The sequence below is a fragment of the Rhincodon typus genome, chromosome 1 (assembly GCF_021869965.1).
Source record: "Rhincodon typus isolate 14 chromosome 1, sRhiTyp1.1, whole genome shotgun sequence".
Taxonomy (NCBI): domain Eukaryota; kingdom Metazoa; phylum Chordata; class Chondrichthyes; order Orectolobiformes; family Rhincodontidae; genus Rhincodon; species Rhincodon typus.
Window position 1 is genome coordinate 165116692 of NC_063332.1, and position 14251 is coordinate 165130942.

The 14251-nt window shown below is 43.6% G+C and overlaps 1 protein-coding gene across 1 annotated transcript in view; it reads left to right on the forward strand.

The window, feature by feature from the left end:
* The window catches only part of LOC109923726 (PH and SEC7 domain-containing protein 3-like), a 595836-nt gene that overhangs the window by 576417 nt on the left and 5168 nt on the right, over positions 1-14251 (forward strand). The window contains exon 14 of the mRNA XM_048610871.1: positions 3897-4040. Coding sequence (XP_048466828.1) covers positions 3897-4040 — 144 coding nt within the window. The remainder of the gene's footprint in view (positions 1-3896; positions 4041-14251) is intronic.

Genomic DNA, 14251 nt, shown 5'->3' on the forward strand with positions numbered 1-14251 from the left:
CTTGTTATCTTCTACCTCAATACCTTTTCCTCTCACTACTTCCATGTCCATTCTGATGTCCAATATCTGGAAATCAATTAATCTCTTAAATAAACTCAATGACCGTGCCTCTGCATCCTTCTGGGGGTGAGAATTCTAAAGATTCCCCATTCTCAAAGTATGAACAAATAAATGACTTAACCCTTATTTTGAAACTAACTGGCTCCAGACCATGCGATATTGCGGACCATGAGCTATCGTAGAGAGTGAACCAGAGCTGAGACCTTGATCACATACACTTGAGTGTTTTGATCACTGACATTATTTAGGAATCTTCTGATGTCAAATTAACTTGATGGCAATTGAAAAAAAGTAAATTACTGCGGATGACGGAAATCTGAAACAAACACAGAGAATGCTAGAGAAGCTCAGCAGGTCTGGCCAGGTCAGTGGAGAAACAGAGTTAATGCTTCGAGTCTGATGTGACTTCTTCAGAGCAGTTCTCTGTGTTTGTTAAGTATACGACAGTGTAGACTGCATTAACATGTCTTTGGATTGTTAGCAGTGTTTATATGGCTGAGTATTAGGATTAGGATTAGACAATATTTGAAGAATGATATGGACACCCAGATTCTCCTGCAGTTTAACTTCTTCCAATCAGGCTTCCCACTGCTTGTCAGTGTTGAGAATGGTTCAGTGACAAAACCAAGTCTTCAAAAGTGCTATTTTAACTGTGCAGGGGGGGGGACTGCTGACATTCTCTGAAGTTTGATTTCCAGTGGCTGTGGTGGGACTTGCCTCTAAATCACCGCCTCTAAAACCCTCATAGAGTTATACAGCATGGAAACAGGCCCTTCGGCCCAACAGTTTACTGTAATCAAAACAGAAAGTGCTGGAAATACTCAGCAGCATCAGTGAAGCAAAGGAGAAAAGAATAAACACTTCACATTCACGACCTTTCTTCAGAATTGGCTTCACTGCCTCAACTTTTATTTGTCCGCATTATAGCCACGATTCTGCATAAGCCCATCAATAACAGAGGGTGGAACTTGCCCATATTATTTCAGAGTGTGGGGTCAGGGGTGTTAGGTGGTAACTAACATGCCTCTCCCCACCAATGAGCCAACTAACCCGATCACCCACCAACCAATTGGCAAGAACTGGGTGATTTTTTTCAGCCACTCACAGGCCTTGACCTGCGACCTGAGTTGTCAGAAGCTGCCTGCCAATCAGGCTTCAGTACGCCTCTGGGTCCTAAAGTCCACTAGTCGAAGCATGCTGCATAAGAAACAGGGACAGGACTACGACATTTGGCCCCTGCTTTGCCATTCAGTAGAATCAGGGCTGATCTGATAGTCCTTACGTCCCTTTCCTGCCCTTGTCCCCATATCCCTTGATCCCCGATTGATTAAGAATCTATCTGTCTCGACCTCAAGGACTGTGCCCCCACAGTTCTCTGTGGCGAGGAGGTCCAAAGACACTCAATCCTCTGTGAGAAAAGAAATTCCTCCTCATCTGTCTTAAATCAATACCCCTTAATTCTGAATGTCTGGGGAGAGGGGAGTCAGAGGGGGAGGGGTCAAAGGTGAGGGGAGAAGGTTGGCATTCAGAGGCCACACCCCTTGCTGCCTCCTACCCCTCATCAGTGCCTCTGATTGCCCCGAATTGGAGCTTTCCTCCCCCATTTTAATCCTGATGTGAAGGTGTCGGTGTTGGACTGGAGTGGGATTTCTGACATTGTCCATTCTAATCTGGGAGGGCATGTCAAGGTGGCTTTCCTAACAGGATACTAGCTACCATCGGGGAGGCAGCTAATCAATCATTAATTGACCACTGAAGAGCCTTAATTATTGATGAGTTAGGAAAGTCCCCAATGGATTTTCTTGCCCATTGTTGAGGTGATGAGAAGGGAGTGAGTATCTCTCCAAGGCCAACATACTCCTTCTCACCACCTCTCTCATTCCTTCCTGGAACGGCTAAGTTCTACTAAATTTTAAGGTTAATGTTTCCAGTTTTGATTTGCCTGGTTTTCCTTCCTGTGCTAACACTCCTTCCTGGGAAACAGGTGGTGTCTTGCTGGTATCTTACAGTTAATGGTATGTACAGATATCAGTAATGGTAAACCCTGAAACCCAGTCTGAACTCTAGTATTGTCCATTGCTACTTCTTCAATTCTCACTAGTGATAGGAATGTTGGCATGTTGAGCTATACTGCTATATTAAGTGTTGATACCAGTTGAGTTGTTCTCTATTTCCTACCTGCCTCCATGAATTCAACATACGGTATTGCCATGGAAACATGTCTTGATGTAGCAAAGTGAGAATTTTTCCAGTATTGCAGTACAAAGTGCATCTAATGCCGTGATGCTACCAGCTGCACCTAAAAGATAAGGGAACTGATCTAATAATAAAATCCCTGTCTCTGCAGTAAAATCCTGGCCCTGCCTTTTCTCCATGTACTATTTTTATGCTGACATTTATTAATTTGCACCTCATCTTTGCACTGTGCACTGTTTCCAGCTCACTGTTGACGTGTATCGTGTGGATAATGAGTGTTATTTTTAATGATGGAAACACAAAATGATGTGAGGGTGGGGTGGGAGGGGTTTGGTGGTGATGAGGATAGGAGCTCCTGAGCAGAAAACTAGATCATCGCTTGGAAAAGTACAATCTGCTGTCTGGAACGTGGTATACAGGGAGTGGGACCCAAAGTAAGGAGTGGCCATTTAGTGTTGCATTTCTTGGCAACCTAGTGACATTCGATGAATAGCACCTCTGAAAGCATGCCTTGTTGAGATTCTAATGAATCAAAAAACTCGATTCAAGGAGCTAGAGTTTTAAAAAGAAAACGCATAGGGGAAACTAAGGAGTAAAGTTCTTAAAACAGCAATTTCACACTTTAAATGAGCTAGCTTTTTCCATAGGATCTTGGGATGTGGAAGGAGGCTGTTCGGCCCCTAATTCCCGTGACAGCTCTTTTAAAGATTTGATCCAGTTACTGCTGCCCTGTCCCACTGCCCTGCTGTTTACCCTAATTGATTTAATTCTTCGCTCAACGCATAATACCAATGAAGAGGAAGTCCACTTTCCCAAGCTGGTGAATTGGAAGCATTCAGCTTATGATGGTGTCACTGGACCAGTAATCCCAGAGACCCAGGATCTGATGTTAACGTGGTTTCATATCAGCTAGTGGAGTTTAAATATGATTAATAAATCCTGAATATAAAAGTTAATCTCAACAAAGGGGGCACGTGAAATTGTCATCTGGTTCACTAATTTCATTTCGGGAGTGAAATCTGCCATCCTTACATGGTCTGGCCCATGTGTGACTCCAGACTAAGAGAAATCTGGCTGACTCTTGACTCCTCCCTACAATGGCTCTAGCAAGCCTCTCTGTTCAAGGGCACTTAGGGATGGGCAACGACTGCTGGCCTTGCCAGTGAAGCCTACATCCATGACAGAATTTTTTAAAAACGTTATCCAAGCCATTAAGAAACTCCTGTTGCTTCAAACTTTCCATCACTTAAACCCCCCTGGAGAAGATTGCATTGGAACCGAAGAAAAAAAAACTGCAGATGCTGAAGATCTGAAACAGAAACAGAAATTGCTGGGAGGAACTCAGTATTTTGGAAGGGTCACCGAACTCGAAACGTTTACTCTGATTTCTCTCTCCACAACTGTTGCCGGACCTTCTGAGGTTCTCCAGCAATTTCTGTTTTTGTTCAGAACCTCACCAGGTATGGGGTTCTCTGTGATCATTGGTGATCAAATGAAGAATGAAAGGGACTCGGTGCTTGACTTTTCAAACTGGATAAGGATTTGCTGTTCAAAAAGAAAGTTGCTGTTGTGACAGAACTTAAAACTTGGTTTTAGTTCAGTTTGTTTTCATAATGCATTTGAAACTACTTTGGTTTCAGGAAGATCAGCTGAAGTCGCACGAGGCCAAGCTAAAACAGATTTCCACTGAGCTCACTGAGCACCGTTCCTACCCGCCTGACAAGAAAGTCAAAGCAAAGGAAATTGATGAATACAGACTGAAGGAGCACTACCTGGAGTTTGAGGTAGGGTTTGGCAAAAGCTTTTATACACTCTGTCCTTCCACTGTAGCTATATACAATTGTGTTTAGAAATAGCAAAGATAGCAGGTTAGAAAGGGAGCACTTTTCTTTGTAGGTTACGTGGAACAATCCCTCTTCCGTACCTACACTGGCTCTAAACCCCACCTCTTCCTCCGTTACATTGATGACTGTATCGGCGCCGCCTCGTGCTCCCACGAGGAGCTCGAACAGTTCATCCACTTCACTAACACCTTCCACCCCAACCTTAAGTTTACCTGGACCATCTCTAACACCGCTCTCCCCTTCCTGGACCTCTCTGTCTCCATATCGGGCAACCACCTAGAAACCGATATCATTTCAAGCCCACTGACTCCCACAGCTACCTAGAATACTCCTCCTCCCACCCACCTTCCTGCAAAAATGCTATCCCCTATTCCCAATTCCTTCGCCTCCGCTGCATCTGCTCCCAGGATGAGGCATTCCACTCCCGTACATCTCAGTTGTCCTCGTTTTTCAAGGACCGTAACTTCCCCCCTTCAGTGGTCGAGAACGCCCTCAACCGTGTCTCCCACATCTCCCGCAACTCATCCCTCATACCCCGTCCACGCAATAAGAACCAAAAAAGAATCCCCCTCGTCCTCACGTACCACCCCACCAACCTCCGGATCCAACGCATCATCCTCCGACACTTCCGCCATCTGCAATCCGACCCTACCACCAAAGACATCTTTCCCTCCCCACCCCTATCTGCTTTCCGGAGGGACCACTCTCTCCGTGACTCCCTTGTCCGCTCCACACTCCCCTCCAGCTCCACCACACCCAGCACTTTTCCCTGCAACCGCAGGAAGTGCTACACCTGCCCCCATACCTCCTCCCTCACCCCCATCCCAGGCCCCAAGAAGACTTTCCACATCAAGCAGATGTTCACCTGCACATCTGCCAATGTGGTATACTGCATCCGCTGTACCCGGTGTGGCTACAGCAACACACACCAAACAAAGCGGAGGCTCGGGGACTGCTTTGCAGAACACCTACGCTCGGTTCGCAATAAACAACTGCACCTCCCAGTCGCGAACCATTTCAACTCCCCCTCCCATTCCTCAGACGACATGTCCATCCTGGGCCTCCTGCAGTGCCACAACGACGCCACCCGAAGGTTGCAGGAACAGCAACTCATATTCCGCTTGGGAACCCTGCAGCCCAATGGTATCAATGTGGATTTCACAAGTTTCAAAATCTCCCCTCCCCCTACCGCATCCCAAAACCAGTCCAACTCGTCCCTGCCTCCCTAACCTGTTCTTCCTCCCACCTATCCCCTCCTCCCACCTCAAGCCGCACCTCCATCTCCTACCGACTAACCTCATCCCGCCCCCTTGACCTGTCTGTCCTCCCTGGACTGACCTATCCCCTCCCTAACTCCCCATCTACACTCACCTTTACTGGCCCCATCCCCGCCTCTTCGACCTGTTTGTTTCCTCTCCACCTATCCTCTCCTCCATCCAAATTCTATTCGCCTCCCACTCTCTCCCTATTTATTTCAGAACCCCCTTCCCCTCCCCCTTTTCTGATGAAGGGTCTAGGCCCGAAACGTCAGCCTCTCTGCTCCTATGATGCTGCTTGGCCTGCTGTGTTCATCCAGCCCTGCACCTTGTTGTCTCGGATTCACCACCATCTGCAGTTCCTACTATCTCTGATTCACTTTTCAATGTGTGGCAGTTTTTATGCATTGTTACATTGATCATTGTACTGCCAGCCAGGAATCTTCAGCAACACAGCTCAATAACCATCACTACTCCATCATTGGCAATTGTGCCAACCATTATCTCATCCCTCCTAAGCTTTGGAATTTCCTTCCCAACTCTCTGCTGATCTGATCTATAATGCCACTCCTTTAAAACCTATCTCTTTGACCTAGTTTTTGATCACCTGTCTTAATATTTCTTTGCATACAGATCAAAGTTAAATCTTGTTCAATACTTCTGTGTTGTGGGACATTGTTACTAAGGGGAAGGTGCTAAATAAAATGCAAGTCTTTGTTCAAGTGAAACTTTGGAATTACTTGTCTTCATATTTTTCCTTCAAGCAGCTCTTTTGTATATATTTTGTACATATTGATTTGCTCTCAATAATATGAACACTATTCTGCCACATTTCTCTTACAGAGTACAGACACCATTTATTCTGGCAGTCTGCTGGCCCTGCTATCCTGGTATTGATGCGCTCTGTGATTTTTGAATGATAAAATTGTTCAAGATTTTTCTTGTCTTTGAAGATGATATCCTCTTTCACCGGGAGCCATCAAATTGGCGGCTTGTTTAGCTACTTCCCATGTAGGTTGTATGAATAGTTATGATGTGGAGGTGCCTGGTGTTGGATTGGGATGGACAAGGTCAGAAGTCACACGATACCAGTTTATAGAGCTACAGGTTTATTTGAAATCACTAACTTTCAGAGTGCTGCTCCTTCGTCAGGCGAAGCAATGAAGGAGCAGCGCTCTGAAAGCTTGTAATCTCAAATAAACCTGTTGGACTATAACCTGGTGTCATGTGATGTTTTTCCGTATGAATTGTTGTACATCTGGTATCAAAGAGCGTGATGTTGCTATTGATACCGTCTCACAATCCGCTTCTTTTCTACCTTCCAACTATCTTCACTCTGATAAAGAAGAACTCTCTTTCTCAAAAGTTGTTGGAAGAAGAGTCTTTGAATATTGTTAAGGCAAAGATTGAGAGATTCCTGATAAGCAAGGGGGAGAAAGCTTTTCAGAATGGACAGAAACATGGAGTAACCAGATTAGCTACAATCTTATTGAATGGAAAAGCAGGCTTTAGGGGTCAAGTGGCCTACTGCTCCTAATATGTATGTTCATAAGATGTTGAGTCATGAGAAAATGTCCATTGCTAATGCGGTTAAAACTTGCACGGCAACACAAGCTTGCTCGCAATACCCTTTCCATTGAAAACGTATGCTCCCACATTTACAATGACCACTGCCCATGCAAATCTTTCAGCTGCTATTGTATCCTCATTCTGAGGAGGTGTTGTGGGGCCACCATTGGTTTAAAGTTGCAATTATACTGTGACAGGTTTACCTAGGAATTGTCCATTCTAAATGTAGCTGTAAGAACTTTGAATCAAAGTACAAAACTAAGGCTGGAATGGGTACAACTTTAAATGGGGAATTGAGTTCCAACTTTGATCCAGTGGCTTGCTGACCCCATTTCGTTTGAACACTGTTATAGTGGTGGTAGGTTAGCTCAGTTGGCTGAACGGCTGGTTTGCGAGGCACAGTGACTCCAACAGTGTGGCTTCAATTACTCACACCAGTTGAGGTTACAATAAAGGACTCTCTTGTCAACCTTGGAATTATTCCTTGTCAACCCTTGCCTGTGGTGTGGTGACTCTTGGGTTAAATTGCTACCAGTCATCTCTCTACAATGAGAGAGCATCCCTATGGTCCATTAGGACTGTGCTAACTTGGCCTTTCATACTTCCAGTGAGGCAGCAGTGTTGGATTTATGAATAATTCAGTGCTGTGGAAGTGATATTTCCTCACTGAAGCCCATTTGCTTGAATTGCTGAAGTCCTTTCATTACAGTTTCTTGTCTCTTCTTGGTTATTCCTAATCTTTCTACTTCTGCTGTGGAAAATTGTTCCAGTCATCAGTCTTGGAATAATTTCTTTACTAAGTTTCTAATTAAATGCGCAGTCCCCTTAAGTAACGTCTGGCCTTTTCTTGAAAGGGTTTGAGCCGTAGGGAGAGATTGAATAGGCCGGGGCTATTTTCCTTGGAGCGTCAGAGGCTGAGGAGAGACTTTACAGAGGTTTACAGAATCATAAGGGGCATAGATATGAATCTTTTCCCCAGGGTAGGGAGTCCAAAACCAGAGGGCATAGGTTTAAGGTGAGAGGGGTAAGAGTTAACAGGGACCTTAGGGGCAACTTTTTCATGCAGAGGGTGGTGAGTGTATGGAATGAGCTGCCAGAGGAAGTGGTGGAGGCTGGTACAATTACAACATTTAAAAGGTATCTGGATGGATATATGAATAAAAAGTGTTTAGAGGGAAGTGGGCCAAGTGCTGCCAAATGGGACTAGATTTAATTTAGGATATCTGGTTGGCATGGACGAGTTGGACTGAAGGATCTTTTACCGTGCTGTATGTCTCTATAACTCTAAGTGTGAAGCGGTATTCAGTATTTACCCTGTCCATTTTGTTTCATATACCCCATGCACCACTGAGATCACTTCTTTATTAGTGCAAGAGGAATTCACTCTCTGCCTGTCTATGACATCCTCAGAATAAAATCTGTTCTGACATGGAGTCATAGAGATGTACAGCACAGGAACAGACTCTTCAGTCCAACTTGTCCATGCTGACCAGATATCGTAAATTAATCTAATCCCATTGGCCAGTATTTGGCCCATATCCCCCTCAACCCTTCCTATTCATACATCTAATTCATTTCTGCAGCCATTTCACCCTCTTTGAGCCTGAGCCTGTAGCCTTTCAAGTGGCAATGACTGGATGCTCACTTCTTCCATGTTTTCTGGACAGAAAAGATGCCCTTGTTTGATTTGTCTAAATTTCAGCTGCATTTTCAGTTAATGGTGGTTTACAACCTTCCTATTGCTGGTTGTGATAACCCATGGCCAAACATTAGATCTGGAGGAACAAAAACAAAGTTGCTGGAAAAGCTCAGCAGGTCTAGCAGCGTCTGTGAAGGAGAAAACAGAGTTAACGTTTCGGGTCCGGTGACCCTCCCTCAGAACTCAGATCTGGAGGAGTTAGCACCAATTAGGTGCAATGAGGTACCTGTAAACTGTTAAGAAATGTTAAGAAAATAGAAATGTATTTCCAAAGGAATGGCTTACATTTAATCATGTGATGTTATGTGCCCACTGGAAGACCAGTCTTTCCCTCTCCCCTGAAATTACTTTTCCCTTGAACAGTACTGATTGTTCAAAATTCCTTTCACTGTCCCCGAGTATTGTGATGTTACTTCATACAGTCACACTCCACTTGCAAGTCTTCTGTTGTCACTGTGGTAATTGGCACCAGGAACACTGAAAATATTGCTTTGCAATCAGCTTTTAGTGAGAGGAGGTAGGTTCAAAACTGAGATGTGGAGAAACTGCTTCTCTCAGAGGGTTGTGAATTTGTGGAACTCACTGCCCCAGGGTGCAGTGGAGGCACAATCAATCAACACATTCAAGAAAGAAATAGATACGTTTCTGGTGAAGTGTGGGAGAAAGGGCTAAGGGGAGCGGGCAGGTAAGTGGAGTTGAGACCAGGATAAGATCAGCCATGATCATGTTAAGTGGCAAAGTGGGCTCGAAGGGCTGAATTAACTATTCTGCTCCTAATTCCTACCTTAGTTCCCAGTGGGTTTTTGTGTTTGGGAGTGCAAGGTGAGTGTAAAGTGCGCGCACACACCCAGATTTAAGCTGGTGGGATATTTTAACAACTGGACCTCCTCTGTATGCTATCAGCATGCTGTCTATCTCAGAAGAGTGAAATGGGGAGGCTTTTCCCGGTCAAAATCTCGCAAAGACTTGCCAACTGACGGGTAAGTCTCAGGAAGGGCAAATCAGGAATGTCTTAAAAGGGACGGAGACAGTGAAGATACGAGTTTTGCCATGGGTCCTGATAGGTTGGGAACTTTTTGGGTGTCTCTTTGTCCACTTAACAGCTGTTGATCCACACCCTATCAGGAACGTTATGGCAGGTTTTCTACTCACATCCCACATACTTCCCATAGGCAGGAGGAGTAAGGGTAAGATGGAAAGAGATTTCAAGTGAGGCCAAAACTGTGGTTAGATCCTTTTCAGGAGACCTTTAGGTAGGTGGCAGGATGGCAAGGTAAAAAATACAATATGGGAGTTCCTCAGTGTGGAAAAAGACTCAAAGCACAAAGGCATTGGACTGAGAGCTGCGAGTTTTTGATTAGACCAGTGTTTGATTAGAAATTATCTGTCAAAAGTTATCTGTGAAGCAGACAATTTATTTGTTACTGAGCAAAACGGTAAACACAAGTGTTTCCATACTATGTAAACTTGTCTTCAAGTTCTTGACACAACACCGTGAGATGTTTAGAGCAAACAATTTGTCAAAAGATTCATCAGGCACTGCAATCTGCTCTCTTCAGCTTGATGACTTTACACTTCTCTTCAGACTGTTACGTGTCAGAGGCTCCAACGCTGAATTTGAAATAAAAATTCCGCTTAATTCCGCCCCCTGCTCCTTCAATTAAAAGTTGGCCTCAAAGAAATTACTCTCCAGCTTGGAATACTGATTTCATTAACCGTGCTGATTGTCTAAAGCCTCTTTGATTGGGCTTTTATGAACCTTAAAATATAAACATGACAAGTTGAGCTCAGGGCAGCATCACATCTCGATAATGTGAAATTCATTTCGGGATTTTGTTTGTAGTTGAATTAATTTGCTCGAAAGCTGATGCCTTTTCTGGAGAATTGTGTGTGTGAAAAGACAGCTGTTATTCCCACTTCTGGCAATCGTCCATTCAGGCTAGATGTGAGGGCAGGAGGTATGTTTTTAGAATGGTAGTCACACTTCATTCTGTGTACCAGACTGAAAAGTTGTAAAAAGCGGTTGAGGAAATAGGAAGGAACCATTGTGGTTCATTCAAAGGCATTTTACTGAGAAGCATTGTGTTGTGTTGCAAACCACATAATGGATCTGAGAGTTGGAAAAGTCACCACACTCTCCATTCTCAGATCTGAAACCAAAATAACCAGTCACCTCCTGCTTTAGTGACCTACCTCTGGCTTTGGTTTTCCATCTGTATTTTGTCTCATTTTGCCATTTTGATGCCTTTTTTGACAGATGTATGAATAAAGTTTTGGCAGAGATCTGTAGCTCGGGTTGTGTGTGAGGTTGCTGACTTGCTCACCGAACTGGTTTGTTCTCGTTCAGACGTTTCGTCACCATGCTAGGTGACATCATCAGTAGAGCCTCCGATGAAGCGATGTTATTCTACTCCACTTGGAATTTATACTGTCTGGTCCGTAATGGTGAGTAGTGCCATTTCCGGTTTTGATCTGTATGGGTTTGTATATGGGGTCCAATTCTATGTGTTTGTTGATTGCATTATGGGTGGAGAATCATGCCTCTAGGAATTCCCGTGTGCGTCTATGTTTGGCTTGGGCTACTATGGATACCTTGTCCCAGTTAAACTGATGGCCTTCATTGTCTGAGTATACCGATATGAAGGAGAGTTCGTCGTGCCGTTTTGCTGCTAGCTGATGTTCATGTATTCTGATGGCTAGTTTCCTTCCTATCTGTCCAATGTAATGTTTGTGGCAGTCGTTGCATGGTATTTTGTAAACCACATTGGTTTTGCATGTCGTGGGAATGGGGTCTTTAATCCTTGTGAGTGTTTGTCGTAGAGCGGCTGTGGGCTTGTGGGCCATCATGATTCCTAGTGATCTTAGGAGTCTTGTTGTCAGTTCCGATATGTTCTTGATGTTGGGCAGTGTGGCCAGTATGTTAGGGCGTACTGTGTCCTCCTGTTGTTATCTGTTTAGTAGGCATCTGCGGATGAAGTTGCGGCAATATCTGTTTGTAGCGAGGATTTTTGTATTGCTGCTTGTCCTCTTTCTTGCATAGTTTCGGAATGTTGCAGTGTGTCCTAGCCCATTTGAATAGTGTCCTAATGCAGCTTTGTTTGTGGACGTTGGGTTGGTTGCTGTGGAAGTTGAGGATTTGATCAGTGTGGTTTGCTTTTCTGTATACTGAGGTTTGGAACTCCCCGTTGGTCATACACTCAACTTTAACATCCAGAAACGGAAATTGATTGTTGTTTTCTTCTTCCGTTGTGAATTTAATCCCTGCGAATATGTTGTTGATGAGGTGGTGGGTGTCTTCTAATTTGATGCATTTAATAATTACAATAATAATTGCAATAATAATTTAATAATAATTGCAACAAATTAGAAGGGATTAATTACACTGGCCACATTAGACACGCACAGGAATTCCTAGAGGCATGGTTCTCCACCCACAATGCAATCAACAAACATATAGAATTGGACCCCATATACAAACCCATACAGATCAAAACTGGAAATGACACTACTCACCATAACGGACCAGACAGTATAAATTCCAAGTGGAGTAGAATAACACTGCTTCATCGGAGGCTCCACTGATGAGGTCACCTACCATGGTGACAAAATGTCTGACGAGAACAAGTCAGCTCGGCAAGCAAGTCAACAACCTCAAGATGTATGAGTAGGCAGGGAATAGAAGGATATGGACCACGTGGAGGTGAAAGGACTTTATTTTAGAAAAACATCATGTGTCGGTGCATTCTTGGTGAGCTGTAGGGCCTGTTCCTGTGCTGTACTGTTCTTTGCTGTTTGTTCAAACATACCCTCATACCTCCTATTCATCTGTGTCAAGGGGCAGCTGAATTCCCTGGCAAAGTTGATAGAATGTGTTGGATGAAGGTGGATAGGATGACACTTGAACATCAATATTAAAATTCTGGAATTCCCTCTCTTAATGGCATTGCTGGTCCACATACTGCCATTCAAAAAGGCATCTCACCAAGTTCTTGAGGCAATCTCAAGGGATACTAGAGACGGGCAATAAATGCTGGTCCAGCAGTGACACCATCATTGCATTAATTAATTAAAAATACATATAGATTCATTTGTTTGAATGGTCGTTTGCTGTCGTGTGCTTACTGTATCCAGTAAAGCCATGATAATTCGAATCGCTGGGAGGTCCTTCCACTAAATTCATGTTAAATGGGGCTTTGAGATAGCCAAGGAGGCCCCTTTGTGAAAACATGAAAATACAATGATGCAGTAAATTTGTGAAAAATGTCTTTTTCTTTGCACCTTGCTATGACCTGTCTTTGTACAGTCAAAGGGAGTTAGGTCCAATAAAGCTCAATAATCGTTTCCTGCTTTGTGGGCTGCCTTTCACCGTGTCTTATTGCGATTTCACCGTAGTTCTGAAGCAACTTCTACTCGTGTTCGCCAATGAAGTTTTAAACTCCAGAATTATGAAGATTTATATACCTATGTTCCTGTGACACACCGAGGCAGTAATAAATGGAACTAGTTATATTGGATAAACCGTATATCTGAGGTTCTCTAACACTCGCCTCCTAATCAGTGATCCCAGTAATTTGGTTTTGCCGCTGCGAGTCCAAGGTCCATGTACGGTAGAAGCTTCTGGAAGCAGAAATCATTCATTGGCTCATGGATCAATGTGTGTGGAGTTTCCCAGCAGCTTGTGCAGCTTAGAGGGAGCATTGTTTCCAAGTCATAATTCATACCAAACCACACTGATTTATGGCTAAGCAAAAATTTCTTGACCTTAAAATTCTCATTTTTTGAAATCGCTTTGTAGACTTCTCAAGTCCCATAATTGTTTGATTAATCACCTCTAATTCTGGCCTCTTGAACAACCCTGCTTAAATTGCTGCACTGTTGGTAACTGTTTCAGCTGTTTGCATTATGATTTCCTTCATAAACAATTCTGCCTCTTTAACTTGCTTTCAAACCCTCCTTAAAGCTTGACCTAACATTTGATCTTATGCCCTAAGATCCACTTTTATAACTAAGCATGATATTTTGTTCAAAAGTGCCGTCTTGAAATGCATTGGAATATTTTATTATGTGAAAGGCTGAATATAAATACAGGGTGCTTCTGTTGAGTATATTACCTCCTGAAATGAAGAGATAAGATGAAGCCTAAGAGGCCATTTACAAGACTGCCAAATGCTACCTATGGGTCTCACAGGCTGCACAGGACTTTGAGATTGCTTGTAAGTGACTCTAGATTCGACAGTCTCATATTTTAAATGAATGAAGAACACAGCAAGGTGTGCAATTCTTTTGGAGGTTTTCCTCCATAATTGAAGAACGATTGGATTGGGACTATATATACATTTAATAAAGGTTGTGAACAGTGATCAATAAATGGAAATACTTTCATAGAATTGTTATGGTGCAGCTAGAGGCCAATCAGCCCATTGTGTCCGCACTGACTCTCTCTAAGCATTTTAACAGGGTGCAAATTTTCCCTGTAACCTGCACACTACTTACATAGAAACAATCATCCTGCTCAATGCTTCAATTGAGGCTTCCTCCACACTTCCAGGCAGTGCTTTCCATACCCTAACTACTCACCATGTCAAGAAGATTTTTTCCTCGTCTCGCATTTGCTTCTCTTGTAAAGC